At 37.7% G+C, this 22,646-nt stretch overlaps 2 protein-coding genes across 2 annotated transcripts; one reads left to right on the forward strand and one right to left on the reverse strand.

Moving 5' to 3' along the window:
* The first annotated feature begins 278 nt into the window (after positions 1 to 278).
* On the forward strand, positions 279 to 12,169 carry si:ch211-217i17.1. Its single transcript, XM_073907876.1, has 10 exons — positions 279 to 2,449; positions 2,606 to 2,733; positions 2,824 to 2,893; positions 2,979 to 3,082; positions 3,423 to 3,506; positions 7,715 to 7,776; positions 7,867 to 7,953; positions 8,041 to 8,095; positions 9,827 to 10,015; positions 10,128 to 12,169. Exons 2-10 carry the CDS (start codon positions 2,608 to 2,610, stop codon positions 10,983 to 10,985), a joined length of 1,635 nt encoding a protein of 544 aa, XP_073763977.1. The 5' UTR covers positions 279 to 2,449; positions 2,606 to 2,607; the 3' UTR covers positions 10,986 to 12,169.
* A 3,288-nt stretch (positions 12,170 to 15,457) lies between these two features.
* On the reverse strand, positions 15,458 to 18,762 carry si:dkey-187j14.1. The gene is made up of 2 exons (XM_073907885.1): positions 18,389 to 18,762; positions 15,458 to 17,441 (listed from the first exon to the last, which is right to left on the reverse strand). The coding sequence occupies exons 1-2, from the start codon at positions 18,397 to 18,399 to the stop codon at positions 15,851 to 15,853; spliced, it is 1,602 nt and encodes a 533-aa protein (XP_073763986.1). The 5' UTR covers positions 18,400 to 18,762; the 3' UTR covers positions 15,458 to 15,850.
* Positions 18,763 to 22,646: the final 3,884 nt, after the last annotated feature.

Consider the following 22,646-nt stretch of genomic DNA (forward strand, 5'->3'; position numbering starts at 1 on the left):
ACAAATATGTCTGGAGCCGCAAAAAATTAAAAGCCTTATAAGCCTTATAATGATGGCAACACATGCTGTATGTATTTATATTAGCTATATTAGCCTACTATAAAAATGATTTAGTTGGCTACAAATACATACTGAGCCTTCATGATTAAATGTTTTTTTTTTCCCTGCAGTGCATCCGGAGAATGACACACCACGTGACTACTCTGTTGTACGATGCCGTCTCAAGTTTAACTTAATTACAATATTAATGCATTATGTTTAATGTTCGAGTTTAACTTCATTACAATATTAATGAATTATGTTTAATGTTAAAGTTTAACTTCATTACAATATTAATGCATCATGTTTTGCTTTGATGAAATTAATGAAATGCAGTAAAGAAATCAGATTTTTGATGTTTTTTTATTTTGAGGATTCCAAACAACAACATCAAAATGAACGTGCATAACGTGCCCCTTACTGAGAATGTGCTCAACAAGGAAGGGTCAATCTCCAGGGGTGTGTGACAAGGAAAGACAGTCTCGTTTTTTCCTTTCGCCACTCGCAAAATCTGCTCCCAAATGCAGTTTGCATATCAACGATCGCACCTTGTAAATAATCACCGTTGAGTGAGTGATCGTGATGGGCTTCTTTGAATTCTCTCAGGGAGGGAAAATGAGAGAGCGTGCCCCGCTGTACATCTGTGGCAAATACAGCTTACGCTCCATGGCGCATCACACAGCCGCCTGATTGTTTACAACAGCCACCTGCCTATTCCGTGTGTCGCAGGATGACGCAAATCTTCGTTGACAGAAATGTTGAAAATACATATTCTACACACTTTTACAGCATTGGAAAACATTAAGATTGTTTGTCCTCCTATAGAAACCATATTAAAACAAAAATATATTTACCTCCCCCATCTTTTTCCGTTTTCAAACATTTTTTGAAAAAGCTCCAGGGAGCCACTAGGGCAGCGCTAAAGAGCCGCATGCGGCTCTAGAGCCGCGGGTTGCCGACCCCTGGTCTAGTTAAATTAGTAAAGGTTAATTTAATTGATTTGGGTCGTGACAACATCAATGCATTATTTGGAACCCTGCATTTTAAGATTTAATGATGTGCTCTCATCTACTTTACAGTAAGTGCCAATTATGGATGAATACAATCTGACTAAACTATTAGCAAAATAGTATGTGATATGATTGAGCACGACTGGCTGCTCATCTGTATTCAATAATAATCCAATCAAAGTGATCCAAGCTTACTCTAAATGGATCGTTTTCTCCATACTGCTCTATCTTCGTTTTGGAAGATGCCCCACTTCCACCCCATCTCCTCCGTTTCCTCCCTTTTCTAAGGGGGAGCTCTTGAGACCTACATAATCTCAGATCCCCTGATATGCTTATTGACCGGGCGGGAGCCTTGGGCTCAAGTATCTCCGAGCTCAGGGTTCTCTCCCGGGACAGCATGCCAAACCTTTTATTAACGCTAAGCACATCAAAGTGGGAACTCTTGAAATGGGTCACAATTTTAATAAGCTGCTAAAAACTGTCTACAAGACATCAGTTCGCTTTCATTTGCCACACTTGAGCTTTTTAAAAGTTTTTTTTTTTTTTTTTCATGGATTGTTTTAATTTCCTTACTCTCGCCCTATCCTATGGTCTGGTCAGCACTTTGGCCAGCATTGCTGTGATAAATGTGCTTTATAAATAAGCTTACTTGAACTCCTAGCTGAATAAGTGAAAAGTACAATTAATTGTGTGTTATAAGTTAGTCAGATTGTGTTCTATCTATAAGAGTTTGATCAGACCACATTTTATGAGAAATGTATTCATATTTCAAACTCTCTGATGCACCCTGGCTGGGCCAGTTAGCATTTCTGTGTTCGTATGTTCTCCTGTGTTGGCGTGGGTTTCCTCCGGGTGCTCTGGTTTCCCCAACCGCCCAATACATGTGCCATAGGGGAATTGATGAACTTAATTGACTGTTGTGTATGTGTATGTGTGTGTGTGTGTGTGTGTGTATGTGTTTGTGTAAATGTGAGAGTGTATGGGTGTTTCCCAGTACTGGGTTGTGACTGGAAGGGCATCCACTGTGTAAAACATATGCTGGATAAGTTGGCGGTTCATTGATGAATAAAGGACTAAGCTGAAGAAAATTGAATGAGTGAACATGAATCTGATGCACAACAAAATGCAAAACTCCAACATTTTTTTCCTCTTTTTAATTTATTTAAACTACAGCTAAATTAATTTGATTGCAACTTGTCAGAACGTGCTTACTTTTTTTTTTTTTAACAGTCATGCCAAGTGACTGTCAGAATAACAGAAAATAAAGCTGTGCCACACCCTTATGTGCCTTATATTACGGAGGCATATCTCTTTTCAGCTGCATTTGATATTGGGGTCTGTTTGGTGAAAGACAAAAAGATAAACTTATAAGTTCTAAAAGAATTAGGCATATTCTTCAGGTAAGAAAATATTTGCTTTGTGAAATGTAGATTATAATGTTTGACAATTAGAGTATTCTGATTACTAAATACTGAACTGATTGTATGCCATTTGGTAACATGTTATCTGGTAAACAAATGCATTCATGAATTCCATATCAATGCTGAAATTTTCAGATATGGGCAACAAACAATCAGAACTAAAGAAAGAGGGCTACACGGTGGTGAGTGAAGATCCGCAGATGATGAAAGTGAAAGATAAAAATGGTGATCAGTTTGTCATTAAAGCGCTGAAAGCCGACCAGGTAAGATGCACTTATTGATTATATCTTGATTAATCTTTTTAAATTGGATTAAACTGAGAAGTTTTAATACATGTGACTGTCTGTTTTCAGGACAAAGTGTCAGATTTTCTCCTGCAGTTGAATCATCCACACATTGTCCATCACAAGCAAGTCATCAGAGGTTGAGAGAAGCTTCACAAAACTCTTTTATCCTTCTTTTAACTGAAGTAATAAAAGAAAAAGGTGATTGTTGAATGTGCTTTCAGATGGTGACCGTCTGTATCTAGTACTGGAGCACTGCGAGGGTGGAGATCTCGCTCAGAAAATCAAACTCAAAACAGAGACAACGAATGGATTTTCTGAGGCTGAGGTATGTGTGCAGATTCAGAAACTTTACATTAAATACTTGATTATGAAACTACACAGCCGCTGTGCTGTTATCTACACAAGAAATAACGAACTGGATGAGTAAATACTTAAATCAAGATGTTGGATAACTGATCCACAGAATAGTATCATAATAGTATAGATATCAGTCAATATTGTGTTATTATTGCAGACTTCCTCTTCGTGTTCAGTCACAAGTTTTGTATTTAAAAAAAGGAAAATTAAAAAATTAAAAAAATAAACATAATTGTGAAGGAATAAAATTATTATTTGATTATAAAAATCAAAACAAATTTGTAAATTTACATTTTTCCAATTTTCAGATTGTGGACTGGACTGCGAAGATGTGCATGGCATTAAAATACCTGCATGATCAACAGATCCTTCATAAAAACCTGCAGCCCAAGGTACAAATGCAGCTCTTTTCAGGAATACTTAAAAATGTGTTCACTGCCCTTTTGAAAGTTTTAGAAAGCTTGTTTTATAGTTGGTACCAGTTTAACAATAGTAATCTTGTGATATGTGAAAACTAATTGTGACAAGTCCATTGATGTAGACTAAGGGCATACTCTCACTATGTACAGTTGCCTCGAACTGGGCCAAAGCACGCTTGTCCCCTCTCCCGTCTCCCCAATGGCCCGCACTCACATTAAAATCAAGCCTGGGCACGCTTACGTCATGATGATGCGCTGTTCAGTAAGTGCTCTTGCTTAGCACAGTGGAGATTTCTCTAGTTATATCTTTTGGGATGCAGTGACTCGCAGTCAGATATTTCGCCGAACAGATCCGCCACTTTTGGCGCTCATAAACAATCATAAATCCCTCACGCTGCAGGGATTAGGAGGTTTGCTGAAGGTGCAGCTGTGGGGCAATGAGGGGTTTGTGTCTTTAATAAATTCTGACAGTTTGTGTTCACTGAACAGTAAGAATGATTAATTAATTCATATGAAACAGTCCTTTAAAAGTCACGTCTCGCTTTCAGTTTCGGGCTTTGGCACGTTTTGCACTCACACTACAAACGTACCGCGCCAAAGCCCAAGTGAACCGCGCTCAGGCACACCTCTTACCAGGTCCGGATTGGCTAATCAGGAGGACCGGGAGAATTCCCGGTGGGCCGGTCCGTTTTTTGGCCGCGAGGGCCGGTGTCCCTAGCTCCAGAATCTGTTGCTCTCAGCAGTCACACTTTTTAAAAATAATTTATTTATTTTCTTGACCACAGCCTTCTTATTCATTATTTTACCGCAGCTCTGCTCTTTTTTTTATTTTCTTGTAGCCTTTTAATGATGATATAACTAGATAAGTCACCAATCATTGTACAGATGTTGTAGTACTGTGGTTAGCATGTTAGGTTATGACGCTGCCAACCTGGGTTCAGTCCTCATCTAAGTAATTTTTTTATTTAATTTTTATTGTTACGACATACAATACTGTAAGGCTTGTTGAACATTTGAAGTTCTAAAACAGCTGTTTTCTCAAAAAAGACGTGATAGTGTCATTAGAAACTCAATTGGAAATGACCTTATTTTAATATAGTCAGTGGTGAACTGAGGTGGGCCGGTCTAAGACTTGAAACTCCAGGGCTGAAAAAGAGTCTCACTCCGGCCCTGCCTCTTACAACCGGGCCAGGGCTGGCCAAGTTAACAGTGCCTGAGCCTAATTCAGTGCACTCACACTTCTCAAATGATCCAGGAAACAGGCCTGGGAACGGTATGGATAGCATAGTGTGAGTACGCCCTAAGGGTGCTTTCACAACTGACTTATTTAGTTGGGTTGAATCGCACTAGAGTTTGTTTTCCCTCTTGGTGCGGTTTGTTTGGGCAGGTGTGAATGCAGCAATTGTACTTGAGTGCGCACCAAAAGCGGTCCAAAAATGCATACCGAGACCTCCTTGAAGAGGTGGTCTCGATACGCTTTCAAAGGAACCCTGGAGCGGTTCATTGTGGTGAGAATATGATCCGAACTAAAACAGAACCAACCGCAAAAAAGTACTGCGCCTTTTTGGACTAATTCAGCTGCCGTAGGCTGATTTGTTGTGCATTATGGGATATGGAGGAAAAATATTTGTTGACAGCGCTTTACCAACAGAGAGAGAGAGGGGAAAACATTACCTGATGGATCGTTGGTAATTTTCAGAAGATGACCATGTCGCAGTTTAGCTAAATTAATTCACACCTCTTGAAGTGACCTGCAATGCAGCATCACCATTTGCAATGCATTAAAACATTGTTTTTTATCCACAGCCATGCTTCATTTTCAAAATGTAAAGTTTGTCTGAAGTGATGTAAACAAACTATGTAGTATACTATGAGCAGGGATACAATCAGCGCAGCGCAGTCGTCCCTCCATAATAAAAAGCGACATTTTGTGTCTGCCGGTTTGTTTACTTGCGGGAGTTCATTGGCATTTTCCAGCACATGAATTCTGACCAATCGATAAGCAGTTTCAAAAATACGTCTGGCCAATGAGTGATGAAGGTTTTGTCACATAACTGCATTTTGGTTCTTTTCAACTGGTTCGGACCAAAGCCAGCAGTGTGGTGTGAAAACGACCCAAAGACGGCAGAAAATGCTACAATGGATCATTTATTGTGTTTGGTCCAGACCAAATGAACCAAACTACAGATGTGAAAGCACCTTTAAGTATACTGAAGTACAAAAACAATTACGTGGCAAAACAAAAACAGACTTCACGCAAGGCATGGCAAATCAAATAAACTCACTGACATAGGTCAAACGAGGACATGATGGCAAACAAAATATGACACAAGAGGTGCATTTAACATGAAGCACGGCTGGGGGTGGAGTTAAAAACAAAGCTGCTAAGCCGGACATTTTGGGGCTCGTAGTTTGCTGCAGTCATGACAGATTGCACTGTGTGATCAATTATTTATTTATTTTAAGTAATATTACGGCAATAACAACAAAAGTTACAGTATATATACATATATACAGTTGAAGTCAGAATTATTAGCCACTCTGAATTATTCGCCCCCCTGTTTATTTTTTCCCATTTTCTGTTTAACAGAGCAGATTTCTTCAGCACATTTCTAATCATAGTAGTTTTAATAACTCATCTCTAATAACTGATTTATTTTCTCTTTGTCATGATGACAGTAAATAATATTAGACTAGATATTCTTCAAGACACTTCTATACAGCTTAAAGTGACATTTAAAGGCTTCACTAGGGTAATTAGGCAAGTTATTGTATAATGATGGTTTGTTCTGTAGACAGTCGAAAAAAAAAAAAACTTGAAGGGTCTAATAATTTTGACCTTAAAATGGTGTTTAAGAAATTAAAAACTGCTTTTATTCTAGCTGAAATAAAACAAATAAGAGTTTCTCCAGAAGAACAAATATTATCAGACATACTGTGAACATTTCCTGAATCTGTTAAACATCATTTGGGAAATATTAAAAAAATAGTAATTCAAAGGGGGGCTAATAATTCTGTCTTTAACTGTATACATATATATAAAACTGAATATATGTTCTCCCTGTGTTCGTGTGGGTTTCTTCTGGATGCTCTTTTAAGCAAACACTTAGAAATCAATGTACTGTATAATATTATTTACTAAACACATTTTACAATTATTACCATGAATAGTATATATATATATATATATATATATATATATATATATATATACTTCCTGTGGCAGCCGTCGCATCATCCAAGTGGATGTTGCACACTAGTGGTGGTGTGGAGAGACCCCCCCTTCATTATTGTGAAGCACTTTGGGTGTATGGCCATACACGATAAATGTGCTAAATAAATACACATTACATTACATTACATTACAATTCATTTTAAAGGGCTGGTCTAATGGGGATTTAAAGACTTGAATTTCACATATTTTTGCCAGGATTGTACACTGCTTTTCAACTAGTTTCAAAACAGCAGGCTTATTTCCTCGTTCAATGAAGGCACACTGATCGATTAGCTGGCAGAGTGTGTTGTGATGCACTGACTGGCTAGAGGAAGTTGTCCAGAAATGTCACGTCTCCTACAGTAATAAACAGTGTGTTCACGGCCGTCACATTGAAGTGTTGATCATGAGCTTCCATGTGCATCTGTTTTACTACAATGGCAAACACATAACCATAGTTAACATGTAGCTGAAAGAGTAAAATCCCAGACAAACCCGGAAATGACAAAAGCAAGCAACGAAGCTGTGAAAAGTGAAGGAAGGTCTGTGAGGAAGAGAGGAATGAATGTACTCTGAGTAGAACTTGATTTATTTTTTCAGCGTTATTCACAGCATTTATGGCTTACCTTATCACTAAAGATACATGTTAAGAATAAAGTGTACAAGTTTAAGCACTTCTCCTTAAAGGAGAAGGGTTTGTAATGTCACTAACCTGGATATTTTTAGTTGCAGTATAAGTTCACCAGCCATTTGCTTTAGACCGTCCTATGCTAACTCTTTAAATAACAATGTCTCCCTTTGCATTCAACTTTGAGTTGCAACATTGATGTGTAGACTCACATATATACATTACACATTATCTAAAGTTAAAAGAGGAAATGGCATTAGACACCCTTTTACATACCTATGATATGCAAAGATGTGCCGCTCTAAGGATTGATAATAATTGTGTGGCTTCTTTTGGCAGAGTGTATTCTTTACTGCATGTGGAGCCATTCGTCTTGGAGAGTTTGGAGCGATTAATGAATGGTATAAAATCTGCAGTATGTCACAGACTAATCACAGTATAGTCCATGTATGAGCAAATGAATGATCTGTACAATGTTTCTATTTTATCAGGTCCATTGATGTAGAAAAAGCAGAAACTAAAGATCTGTTATATGTTCCTCCTGAGATTCTGAGTGGCAAACCTTATGATGAGAAATCGTAATAAACATATAAAAAAATATTAAAACTATTATGATTACACAACTTCTGAACAGTGAAACTAACATGTTTGTAAACATTGTTTAGGGAAGTCTGGAGTCTGGGATGTATCATTTATGAGATGTGTATGCTGAAGTGTGGGGTAAGTTTATTTTCATCAGATATTGAGCATGTTTTGCTTGAATAAATGCTTTAAATCATTGATTCTTTCCACATTTATGCTTTAGCCAGTACAACGTAACTGCTGAAGAAATAGACCACTCCATTTAAAAAAAAAAAACAACAACTATTTGCTCACCCTTAAACATGTCCAAACATTTATGAGTTTCTTTTTAGCAAAAAAAAAAAAAAAAGATATTTTAAAGAAAGCAGAATTCTGTAACCAAAAGTACTATGGAAGTCAATGGTTACAGGTTTCCAGCTTTTTTCAGAAGGTTTTCTTTTGTATTTAACAGAAGAAAGAAAACCATAAAGGTCTGAAACAACCAAAGGGTAGGAAAATAACAGAATTTTTCATTTTGGGTAAAATATTCCTTTAACTACAGATTTGATCAAATAATTAAATAACATGTTCATTAGGAAATAAAGAAATACACCACAAATTATATCGTTTCAATATAATAGAACATCATGGTTACCCCCTAAAAGAAAGGAATGGAGGCATGTGATTGAGAACCAAATTCTAAATTTTGAGATATATATGCGGGGCAGACTAGCCTGATGGATTACACATGTCATGAAGAGAAACCCCAGAAATATGCCTTTGAAGTTCCCATACCCCTAGTGAGCTTGAGTGAACTTAAATAGCCTTGACCATACACTTCCTCAGACTCTGCATGGTTGCATTGCAACAATTCTTGGGTGAACCAAAACGAAAAGCCAATCAGTCTTTTTACACATGGCAGTTCTGTGGACATCGGCATGCTGTAGCACTAGACAACGCACTATAGGCCTAGGCACACAGCCAGGCCTGTAGTAGAGAACAATTTTCACCAACACAGGTGAAAACCCAAGACCATGTCAGTACAACTAACAGAGCCTGGAAGCCTCTATAAAGAAGAGACGGCAACAAAAAAATACAATTATTACGATGATAAATTGACTCAAACCAAATCAATTAGTTCCAATGGAGTCATAGAAAGAGCTTTCAAAACTACCGACAGGTCTCAGTCTGCACACCTCAGCCTAAAAGTTCCATGGAGGAAAAGTTACCAATGGATCTCTCCGCAAAGACTGACTACACAAAGGCATGTCGTAAGCAGCTATGCCATCTCTTGAGATGCAATCAGATCCACAATTTCCAGGTCAAGAATAAAGGTGTCACGGTACGTTGAGAAGACGGTGATCCAAGTGCATTTAATGAATAAATAATTGTGCAGACAACAAAAAAAACAACAGGGCATCCAAAAATCAAAGTATCAGAAGAACAGTAATAAACAAAACAAGAAACTAAGACAAGGTGCAGGAACACAGCACATTAACAACATACCATACAAAAAAAACAAAAAAAAAAAAAACAGACAGGTGCAGGGTGTATAATTAGTCCAAACAATCAATAATGACAGGATTCAGCTGTGTGTGTGATCAGTGAAGTGAAACCAGGTGTATGTGTAGCGGAATGTAGGGATTTGTAGTTCTTGACTAAATTGTAGTTCACCAGCGATCTCTGCAGTATTTGATTGTGGTGAACATGACAAAAGGTCCTCTGATCTTCCTTTCCTCAAGACAACCCCAGCTAAGATGGAGTGTTCTGGTGATAAGGGGTAAAACAGATAGTTTGAACAGTTATTGTTTAGTCTCAGTGGGAGCCCATAGAAATACCGTAGTTTTTATAAAAAACTTTCACCATCTAGTAACCACACATTTTCTCTAGTTCAGAGGAAAAAACACAGACGAGACCAGTTCAAAGATACTCACCAGCTCCTATGAAGATCTTCCTGAGACCTTCTCTGAGGACCTCCGTGAGCTGGTAAAAGACACACTTCAGGTTGATCCAGCAAACCGTCCATCTGTCAGTGAGATCTTGACCAGGCCTTTTATCATCAAACACCTTCATAAAATGGTTACTTACCTACAGTATTTCTTTTATACATTAAATTGCATTAAACTATTTGCATTTTATTTTAATCATCATGCAAATAATTCATATTTCATTAAACTTTTTTTTTTTTCAGAGCACAAAAACTATTGAAGAGCTTTATAAAACTCTAGATGTACTGGAAAAGTTGGCTGCTGGTTTGGAGAAAGTCCACTTCAACACAACAGTCAGTAGACTGACAGGAGGAGTGATAGGACTGCTTGGAGCAATCACAACTGTGGTGGGAGTTGTATTAACTCCAGCCACTTTCGGAGCGTCTCTGATAGTAACTGGGGTGGGAATCGGTGTCTCAACTGCTGGTGGAGTAACAGCTGGAGTGAGCAATGTGACAAAAATGATTCATCAGTGTTCAAACCGGCGAAGTATCAAAAGAATCATAACAGAGTTACAAGACAAAATTAGCTCCACAAGCTGTTGCATCCAAAACATACAAATAGCAGTTGGCACTGAACATCAACAAATAAATCATGAAATCGATAATTTACAGTCTAATGAACAGTCTGGGAATAAAGGCATTGGAATGCTAAAGGTTGTCGTCCGACTTTTCCAATCAGAGGTAATATATCCGCACTTTGTTTGTGCAGCTAAAGCTGCAAAGGCTGGGAAAGTAGCAGTTCAAACTGCAAGAGTTGTTCGTTCAGCTGAAGTGGCTACTGGAGTTTTATCTGCACTGTTCATAGCTGTTGACGTCTTCTTTGTTGCTCTCGATGCCAGAGAAATTCATAACCTCCGCAAAGATACAGCTTCAAGAGAGGCTCAACAAAAATCCGAACAGAGCAAGAGAAAGAATCTGAGAAACACAAAACAGCAAGAGCTGCGGACTGAGATCATGAAATTTGTGAAAACAATAAGAGAGACTGAGAAAGAGCTGAGAAACATTCTTGATAAACTAAGAGAAGAGCTGCAAGAACTACAACCAAAGATACCAAACTAAACTCTTATGATGATAATGATGATGATGATAATGAGGAGATGATGATGATGAACAGGAGTCACCTGTTTTTTCAGTAAGGGTTCACGATTCTGGGCTTTCATTCTAGCCTTCCTGTACTGTAGCCCAGTTAGTGCTGCATGGGGCTAGCAATGCCAAGGATAAGGGTTTGTTGTCAGGGAACGGAATAATTGCAAAAATGTGTACTTTCAACGCAGTGTAATTAGCTTTGGAAAAATCATTGGCAAATATGTAAATGTCTAGAGAGATAAAAGTAGTTTTAGTCATCACACAACTTTTCAAAAAAAAAAATATATATATATTTTGCTGTTCCTCAAAGCTTTCAGTGGTTTTTATATTGCTTATTCTACTTCCAATACATTGTTTTTATCATTTCTTTATATTTTGAGAACTAACCAGATGGGAAGAATTTTTTTTTGTGTGTGTGTGCAAGGGAGTGTCTTAATATATGCAATTTTCATTCTTACATGTAACTGCAATTACGAATGAGTATTTCTGAAAAATGTAAAACTGATTATAGTAAGTAAGATGAGCGGTTAATTAATTTTACATTGTAGAATTATACAACTATTTGCAACAAAATCTGTTTTAAAAACAATTCAGATAATACTGTTGTATTTCAAGTTATAAAACATGAGCACATGAAAACAAAATAAAATACTTTTTGTGTTTAAAACAAAGGCTCAGTTCATTATCCTGACATACTATAATAATCTCATGTTTATATGAGAATGTATTATGACATGAATATGAACATCAAAAATTTGGTGAAAATCATCCAAAATGCTGGCGGTGGCTGGCAACATGAAAAACAACAAATCAAAACTGCACAACACATTTTTAATTTTAATGACACAAACATTCGTTTTATAGTACACAACATAAAGGGCTCTATTTTGACGGTCCATGCGCAGAGCGCAAAACGCAGGGCGCAAACGCTTTCAGGGCATGTCAGAATGCATTTTTGCTAATTTAAGGACGGGATGGTCTAAAAGGGTTGAGTTTATTTTCATAATGAGTTATTGGTGTGTTTTGAGAATAAACCAATCAGAGTCTCATCTCCCATTCCCTTTAAGAGCCAGCTGCGTCGCGCCATAAGTGCACATGATGTAAGTTTTGCTTATGTATAAAAAAATTTCCAAACAAGATTAAAAAAATGTAAAATTAATTCTGAGATCAATGTTTTTACTGCTGTTAAAAGCCATAACTTTACCTAATTTTTCACTTTCTCATTTTCTCTTTTTTATTATAACAAAATGAAACATTTACATTACGTGAAGTTTCATAAACTAATTTCGAGAGGAGCACGTGATATGATTGTGCATCGCTGGCCACTCATCCGTAATCAGTAATAATCCAATCAGAATGATCCTAGCTTATTATAAATGGATCACTTTCTCCTTATTGCTCTATCTTCGTTTTGGATGAATCCCCCCTTCCACCCCATCTCCTCCTTTTTCTCCCCTTCTAAAGGGGGAGCGATCGATCCTACCTGATCTCGGTTCTCCTGATATGCTTCTAGACCGGGCGGGAGTCCTGGGCTCAAATATCTTTGAGCTCAGGGTTCTCTTCCGGGACAGCATGCCAAACCTGCTATAAGTGCCAAGCATATCTAAGTGGGAACTCTTGAAATTATATCACATTACACGCCAGCAAGCAAAACAGAATTTTAACTTTTAAACAGATTCAGAGCCAAAAATATAATAAGATTAAATAAATAATAAAAAAAAAATCTGGATGTTTATTCTGATTATTATATCCTAAAATAACATTTTCCAACCTGATCTTATGAGGAAACGTAAGTATTTTACATTTTTAATAGTTTAGTGGCTAATTTGTATGAATTAATTCAGTCGTACAAAAATGTACGATTTTAAAAAGGAGGTGTGGCACCCAACCCCACCCCTAACCCCAACCGTCATTGGGTGATGAGCAAATCGTACTAAATTGAACGAATTAGATCGTACAAATTCATACAACTTAGCCACTAAATCAAAGTTACTAACTGCCGTGAGATTGTGTTGCATTTTCATATTTCAAAAAATGTGAGATAAATCTTTAGTCGGGGACCACAGAAGGAGCAAATTACATCAAAATCTTCAGAAATAAACCTTTGTAAAACAAAAACTATTAAATAAATAAATAATAATTACAAATGGCAATTATGACTCCAGACCAAATGATGATAATAAACGTTTACAAAGCGACATAATACTTTCGAAAATCACCAAAATATCCGATAGCCAGAAAGTGATACATTATTTTTCATATTCTTTTAAAATATTGGTGATGCAGAGTTCCGAGACTGTTGTGTACACCATGATTCTATATAAAATTCTGTTTAATGTGCGACTATAAAGTGGTCATAAACAAAAATTTTCTCAATTCAAATGAGTAGAGGCTTGGACCCAGAAACAGTGTTCAAGATGTCACGACTTAACAAGCGGTAAGGTATATTCTGAGAAGTTCCCCTGAAACTCAGAATAAGGACAGTAATTATTAACAACAGTATTTATCAAAAATAAATCAAATCATACCACGTCATTTCTACACATCAATGTCAAATATTTTAGGAACACGAAAACAATGTGTAATACTTCAACATGAATTAATTGTTCTAAAACTTCTTGAAAACATTTAAAGGGAGCTGTTCAGCTTTTTCAACAACCCCTTTCGAATTCTCATAGTTAGCTTTGGCTGCAAGCTTAATGGCATCAAGCACTGAATCAGCTTCCTCTGCTGCTTTGTATCCAGTAACTCCTTCACAAATCGCTCCTGCAACAGCTGCAACTCCGACAACAACCCCTACAGCAATTCCTGTACCAGCGGCTGCACCAATATTTGCTCCTGCTGCCACCCCTGCCCCTCCTGCTGCTTCTCCTGCTGCCGCCCCCGCTACTGCTCCTCCTACTGCTGCCCCTGCTACTGCCCCTCCTCCTGCTGTCCCTGCTACTGCCCCTGCTACTGCCCCTTCTCCTGCCCCCGCTACTGTGCCTCCTGCTGCTGCTCCTGTCCCTCCTACCACTTCTACTGCTGCTGTTCCTCCTGATGCTGCTCCTCCTGCTGCTCCTGTATTAGCTACCACTCCTACTGCTGCTGCTCATCCTGCCCCCGCTATTGCCCCTCCTGCTGCTGCCCCCACTACTGCTCCTCCTGCCGCTGCCCCCATTACTGCCCCTCCCACTGCTACCCCTGCTACTGCTTCTCCCACTGCCTGCGCTCCTGCTCCTCCTACTGGTGCTCCCATTACTGCCCCTCCCACTGCTGTCCCCACAACTGCTCCTCCTGCCGCCCCCTTTACTGCCCCCCTGCTGCTGCCCCCACAACTGCCCCGCCTGCTGCTGCCCCCACTACTGCCCCAGCTACTCCTGCTGCCCCTGGTACTGCCCCTTCTGCTGCTGCCACTGCCCCTCCTACTGTGGCCCCTGCTATTTTCACTTCTACTACTGCCCCTCCTACTGCCCCTGCTACTTTTTTCTTTGCAATCATAAGTTATAATGTCATAAAATTGCAATGCATAAAAAAAAATTAACAAACTACATATCTGCAGTGTGGACAATATTTCTAGCTTCTGTTTCCCAACAGAGAGCTGATGAGTTTGATTCTGTTTAATTGACGTAAATCATCAACCAAGAACTCAACCTTACTTTTAAGGGAGCTTGGCAAGCAGATCTTCTTTGAAAAAAGGTAACTCTTTGTTTCTACAAATATTTTTGTATAACTGAATGGCACTAAATCAACTAATACACACACATCACAGCTTAGGTGTCAATAAGTAGCCTTAAACTCATTGTGTCAGTCCTGTTGTCATCTGAAAGCTCATTTTGCTTCAGGATCTCCTCACCCTCTAGTGGACACTGACCATATTACAGAAACAGGGAATCTAAAATGAATGTAAACTGTTTATTTTGTAAATGAACAACGCTTTTGATTAACACTAAAATTGCCTAAGATAATTAGAAAGCAGGCTTTCCAAATTCCTCAAAGAAAACAAAAATAGTGATAAAAATAAAACACTTACCTGGCATAATGCTTTAGAGGAAGAGGATGCAACATGTACCATCAACAGGTGGCAGCAGAGCCAAATGTTGACATCTTTTTCCAGACAGAAACTATTTGGTGAGTCATTCAGAGCCCAAAAATATTATAGTAAATCATGGTAAAATACTGCGGTGTTTCATGGTATACTAAAGTTCTTGAAGTCATATGTTTTAGTGATTCAGCTAGGGTAACACAACAACTACAGTAATATATACACATGATGCACACATTGGATGCACACATTCCAAAAGTGTATATACATGTACACAACGATGCAGAGCACAACAACTGATTTGTAGTTGTAACGAGTGTGGGCGGAGCCAAGAGTTTTGGGGGCGGGGCAATGTTAAAGTATTTAAAGTATTAAGTCCCACAAAAAATAGCTTTGGATATTTTTGTTTTTTGTTTATTTTATTGTTAAATTTGCTGAACATTCCCATCTCTTTTTTCCCTTAATACAAAAAAGTTGTAGCAAATACAATGCTTAATGCAGTTTATGTAAGTAAAAACAGGCAACAAAATCAGAGGGCAGTCTTATAATAAAGGCAATAATTAAAGGTCCTTGCAATTAATGTAAAAATGCTCAAACAACAATAGCACAATTGAAAAATTGAGTGTTAGCAGATGCCACCATCAGGTACCCCAGTATTTATCCATATTGTAGTTTAAAAGCATGTTTGACTAGAGTGCATTACCATTTAAAAGAACTATAAAAGGGATCTACAGAACATAACCTGCATTCTCACTGTAATCAGTCTCCTTATCTTCACTATTTCATCTGTTGACTTTTTTTTTTTTTTTTTTTTTCATTTCTCATTGATGAAGAGTTTTGTGAGTCCAGCTTTCAGGTAACTCAGAGCGTCTTTATTGGCTTCTTCAGCTACTGCCATTCTCCTCATCTCCTCCAGTTCCCGAACCCAGTCTTCTTTCCCAGCCTCCTTCACTCTGGGGATGAAGAAGTCCAGATGCTGGAGTGTGAAGGCAGAGTCTGGTTTTAGAGCGATCTGAGACAGATGCTTGATGGTTTTGTAAGCATTGAACAGAAGAACTGACTTTTGGTCATCAATGTCCTTCAGATCTTTTTCAAGATCTTCCATTATAATTGAAAACCTCTTCGTCTGTTCTTGAGCTTTTTTATATTCCTTTGTAAATTCATCAAACTCCATCTCAAAGTAGGAAGTGCTGAAGACGTATTTCTTGGTCTCTTTGACGTGTTTGCTGTAGTGGCACTTCCCCGTGCACACAGTGCAGTAGTCATTTTTCATGACTTCACATTTTTTGGGACCAGAAACCCACCAGCAGTCAAGCTCATGGCAGTTCTCCTCACAGACGGTGCAGGTCGTTGCCTTTCTGTTTTTCCATGACACATTCTCAATGGGCACTTTAATCTTGACAGTCTTTTTGACTCTAATGATGAAGTTCTTAGATTCTTCAATCTTTTCCTTGTTTTTTGTCATTGCTTCATAAATCTGAAGTTTCTCTGCCTTCTTCAGCTCTTTCTCCTGGATTCTCTGCTGAAAGTTGCAGATAAATGCTTCAAACTGAATGCGCTCAATCAAGACATATGAAGTCAACTCTAAACTCTTTCTGTTCTTTTCATCCAGAGAGTCGAAGAATTCTTTCATCTCATTCATACTGTCCTCCCAGGCGTCTCTTTGGGCTCGATTGTAGCGTTTCTCATTGTGACGAGCTTCAGCCTGACGATTGTTGAACAGGAAATAAACAGGTTGGCCACTTCGGTCTCGTCTGCAGGGGATTTTAGCTTTATTAATGGCACCGAGGACATTTTTAGGAGGAAGACCATCAGAGTGTGTGATTAAAAACACGATGTTGTTCACAATGTCTTTCCCAAACAGAGACAGAATTGAGCTGATAATGTAGTGTTGTCTGTCTGAGAGACGATTCTTGGCCGCTTGAATCACAAAACACACAGCATCGATTTCTCGAACTCCATCGTTGCTCTGAAACAAAGAAGCTAAATTTTCAGCAACCTCCAGATCTTTCTCCAGTCCTCTAGTGTCTCCGTAACCTGGAGTATCAATGATGGTGAGAGAAATAGAGCTGTTCACATGAAACACCTCATACATGGTGATTTCAGAGGTTTGGGATTCTGACTGATCTCCTCCTTCTTCTTCTGTGATTTCATTCCATATTTCATCCTCAAACTTCACTCCCATTAGGTAGTTGATGAAAGAGTTGATGAGTGTTGTCTTTCCAGCACCGGTCTCTCCAACCAGCAGAATGTTTTTGTTTTGTTTACTGGCGTCTTTTGTACCGTAAGTCCATTTTCTGACTTTCCCGTTATCATCAAGTATTTTCCTCTCTGTATGTAGACGGAATCTTTTTGGAGGACCTTGCTGAATCAAACTTGGCTTGCGTTGCAAAGAACTTGGCTTTCTGTAAAATATAGAGCTTTCAATATTTATGTCAGAATTTAACAATAGAAAAAACATCAAAATGCACACACACATTGATGCACGCACTTGCATATGCACATTGAGCATATTGATGAAAATGTAAGTAAAGGTTTATTTATTTAGCACCCAGACATTGAGTCACAAAGTGCTTTACAATAAGAGAAAACAACTAAAAGAACACATGATAATAAAAGAAAACATGTTAAAACATATTAAAACTAATGAAAAATCCAAATGCAGAAACACTAAATACTGTTAATTAAAAGCTTGACCAAATAGACGGGTCTTTAAATGTTATTTAAAAAGTTCTACTGATCCCAGAGTTCTCAGTGCCATCAGGAGAAAGTTCCAGAGCCGTGGGGCCACCACACAGAAGGCACACTCACCTTTAGTCTTAAGGCGAGTTCTGGGAATGGCTAACAAGTCTTTGCCAGAAGACTTCAGAGACGGGCTACATGAGTGACTGCTTTAAGGATCTTTAATATACAGGGGTGCTTGACCATGCAGAGCTCTATATGTAATAACCAGAATCTTTCAATCTTACTTAATCTTTCTTAAAATTTACTCTAATACTCTAACTAATAGGAAGCCAGTGAAATGCCTTAAGCACAGGAGTAATGTTCAGACTAGAGAACAGAACATTACAATAATCCAATCGAGAAGAAATGAAGGCATGGACAAGCATCTTCATCTCTTCCTTTAAAACAATATCTCTTTTTTTTGCAATGTTCTTCAGGTGAAAAAAGCATGTACGAACAACAGATTTAACATGGCTATTAAAACACAGAGCTCGATCAAAGATGACACCAAGATTTCTAATATCACTGCAATTTGACGATGAAAAACCCCTAAAAACCTGCCTGATCATTAGGGTGATGCTATCTGGAGCAAAAATTAATCAAACTTTAAATCAAGTAAGAAACTCACCTTGAATCCATGGTGATCTCTGGACTAAATCTGTCCACCTCTCAGCAGACATTCACTTTCCCTCTGCTAAAGCATCTGTGTGAGCTGATGGAAATACTGGTCTATTCAACAAGCCTTGTCAAGTCCGTCCTTTCCTAATCTGTTTTCAGTTCCTGAACAATCTGTTATAAAACACCCATCTCAACATGCCTGTGTGTTCATCCCATCTACACACTAATTAGGATAAAATAAAATACAGCTGGCAGCTTTGTTTATAGAACAGTTAAATATATAGACTTTTTTGCACATGTTCAGTGTTGTCAAAGGATTTTGCAGTACATATAGTAGAGGCTCAGCCTAGTTCTGCTTTCAAGTGTTCCAGCATTTATCTGTGTGTATTTTATTAGGAGATTCACAGGTTTCTATTTTCAACCTGTTTTGCAACATTGAGTACTGCAGCCAATCATCAACATATTTGAGCTTGTGAATGCAGAGGCCAGTCAGAGTTATCTTATACTAGTGAGAAAGAGCTCAGTAAGCTTCCAAAGTTTGCAGTGGTGGAAAGGGTACTGACAAATCCTACTCAAGTAAAAGTACCATTACTTGCCTAAAAATGTAGTGTGAGTAGAGTAAAAGTATCAGTTGTAAATATTACTCAAAGTAGGAGTAAAAAGTAGCCCTTTCAAAAGTAAGAGTATTACACTGTGTAAAGTTGATGCATTTACATGTAATTTGTGGATGTGTGTAAACGTAACATTCTGTAGTGCATTTAGTTATTGTCCTGCAGGCACACAACATCATAAGACGTTAATGTTAGGTTAGATTTAGGTTGTGATGTCAGGTGACCAAAATTCAATGTCTAGTCAGCATCTAAGGATAACGTTATTTTGATGTTCAGTATCGACGTCAAATGATAGAAAGTGTTAGAAAGTGACCAAAATCCAACGTCTGATAGACGTCCCTACAACGTCAAGCTGTAACATCATTAGACATTGATATTTGGTTGGTTTTAGGTTGGATGTTGGACTGATCCTGAGTTCTGACGTCAACATGATTTTCATTTTCAAATAAAATTCTCCATTCTCCAAATGTCATCATTCTAACGTCATGTTGATGTCTCGTGTCTGCTGGGTGTTTAAGGCTATTTTGGTCATCATACAGTAAACATCGATCATCTTTTTATTAGTGACCTGCATCTAAACAGTCTCTGGGTCAATGCGTGTACAGATCTTTGACATCTTCTTGGACACTTTTAATGCTTCCAAACAGTTTGCTGCAATTATAAATCGCCCATGTCTTGAGGTAGATCAGTATGATGTGATTTACCTTCTATGTATGATTTGATTGGACTCGCAGGACTGATTATTCTAATCCCCATAGACAATAAAAAAAATAAATAGAGACTGCAGGTTGAAGGACAGCAGTGAAGTAAAAGTACCGATACTGCACTAAAAATATGCTCAAGGACGAGTAAAAGTACAGATTTTTAAAACTATAGAAATTCCTAAGGAAAATAATCAATTACAGTAATTTGAGTATTTGTAATAAGTTACTTTACACCACTAAATGTTAACTAGAGGAGGTATTACCTGTAACCTTTTTAAGCTTATGTCAATATTGCTATACAATATATTGTGTTCAAAGCTTCAACATTTATCGCAAGAAACTTGTGTGACATCACATGTCTACTTTTCATTAAGCTGTTGTTGAATACAGTAATGAGACTTTAATGTGTAAACAGAGTGCATGTATGTAGATGTTCAATTCAATTCAATTCAGCTTTATTTGTATAGCGCTTTTACAATGTAGATTGTGTCAAAGCAGCTTCACATAAATGGTCATAGTAACTGGAACAGTGTGGTTCAGGTTTTAGTGTTTTAAGTTCAGTTCAGTTTAGCTCAGTTCAGTGTGATTTAATCATTACTGAGAGTTCAAACACTGAAGAGCAAATTCATCGATGCGTAGCTCTACCAATCCTGAACCATGCGAGGCAGTGGCGACAGCGGAGAGGGAAAAAAAACTTCACCTGATATGAGTGAAGAAAAAAAACTTTGAGAGAACCAGACTCAGTTGGGCACGACCATTTTAATTTCTCCGCTGGCCAAAAGTCTTGTGCAGAACTTCATTCGCCGTGGTTTATGCTGGATGTAGATGCTAATTGAATGTATTTTTGTTTTAATGAATAATCAATGCCTCAGTGCTCGGATTCACTTGTACATGTAAGATTTTTCAACAATTTCACCCTCCATCAACCGCCAACAATACACATATAAAATGTTTACTACATCCATTGCTGTAAAGTAATGAATTACAAACACTCAGGCTACTGTAATCGTACTTTAAGTAGTTTAAAAAATGTGTATTTTCTTTTCATTGAGTACATTTTAAATGCTGCATTTGTACTTTTACTACACTATTTTACATTAACCTGTAGTCATGACTTCATAGACTGGAAAAATACTTCCCTTAGAGATTTTGTCTTGTTTCTAACCCAACTATCTCCTAGACAATCAAAAATATGGTCTTGTTTTTAGAAATAACAGCAATAATTTGCAAGTTTTAATTTTTTTTTCATTAAAACAAGCTCAAAAATATTATGATACATCTATAAACATATTATATACCAAAAATATTCTATAATAATCAGTCCTGTTATTCCCATCCAATCATATCGCTCATATAAAAATCATATCAGATACACACATACACACACTCTCACACACACACAAACACACATAGATAAAAGACACACACACACACACACCCATGCATGTAGTCTGTAGGAGTTTGCGAACCAAAAACATAATAATTTTTTTCAAACATTTTAGGGACAAACTTATTAGCCCCTTTAACCTATTTTTTTTTTCGATTGTCTAAAGAACAAACCATCGTTATACAATAACTTGCCTAATTAACCTAACCTGCCTAGTTACCCTAATTACCCTAGTTAAATCTTAAAATGTCACTTTAAGCTGTATAGAAGTGTCTTGAAGAACATCTAGTCTAATATTATTTACTGTCATCATGGCAAAGATAAAATAATTCAGTGATTAAAGATGAGTTATTAAAGCTATTATGTTCAGAAATGTGTTGAAGAAATCCTCTCTCTTTTTTAAACCGAAATTGTGGACAAAAATAAAGAGGGGGCTAATAATTCAGGGGGACATCATCAAAGACTCGTCTGTCCCTGAAGTCTCACATGAATCAGACTCATGCTCTCTACTCCTCCATGACCACCACAGCAGCTGCTCTGGATACGGCCTGATCCGGGATTGTGGAAACCTTGGGATCATCTCTTCACAGGTCTTGGATTGCATCAATGGCACTGCATAATCTCTGGGGGTCTCAGGTTGAGTATGGTGGAAAAGAGAATAAAAACCTGGTAGCTGCTGTTCATAATGTGTATAAACGAGATGCAGAAACCTGTGTGGAGCACATTCATGCATCATACCATTATGTGTTGCATTAAGTGTATGCTTTGCTTAAAAGATAGGTCTTTAATCTAGTGTTGAACTGAGAGAATGTGTCTGAGCCTCGGACATTATCAGGACGGCTATTCTCGAGTTTAGGAGCCATACATCATAAGGCTCAACCTCCTTTAGTAGACTTTGCTATTCTAGGTACTACCGGAAGCCCTGAGTATTGAGATCTTAAAGAGTGAGTTGGATTGTAGCGAGACAGACGGTTGGTCAGAGAAACAGAAGCTTGATTATTTAAAATTTTGTAATATTTTAATATCAATACGAAACTTAACAGGCAGCAAGTTTAAGGAGGATAAAATTGGGGTGATATGATCATATTTTCTAGACCTGGTAAGAACTCTGGCAGCTGCCTTTTGTACTGCAGATCCTGCAAAATGAAGAATAAAGCATAAAGCTAAATAAAATGTATTTAAAAATACTACATACAAAATCAACAAGTGGCCCTTCATTACACTGAATACATATTTTTTTATTAAAGCTACTTAAATGATTCAGTAAAGGGCAGTTTCAGTTTCAGCCCTGTATTTGTTATATTATTTGTAAATAAAATTGTTCTGTTGGTGTTTGGTTTGTGCTGAAGTTCTGCTTTGACAGAACTTTTTCCGTGTTTTATAACAGTCATGGGTTTTCCCCCAAAATAACAGGAGATCATACAAACAGCACATTCATGTCTTAGCCTAATTTGCCTACATTTGCAAGATGTAAATGTTGTTTGATGTTAGTTTCTGTTTTATTTTTGAACAAAGCCGCTAAACATGGTAATAAAATTATTCTTCTCTTTATCTATAGTGGCAAGA

The sequence above is a fragment of the Danio rerio genome, chromosome 7 (genome assembly GCF_049306965.1).
Source record: "Danio rerio strain Tuebingen ecotype United States chromosome 7, GRCz12tu, whole genome shotgun sequence".
NCBI classification, from domain to species: Eukaryota; Metazoa; Chordata; class Actinopteri; order Cypriniformes; family Danionidae; genus Danio; species Danio rerio.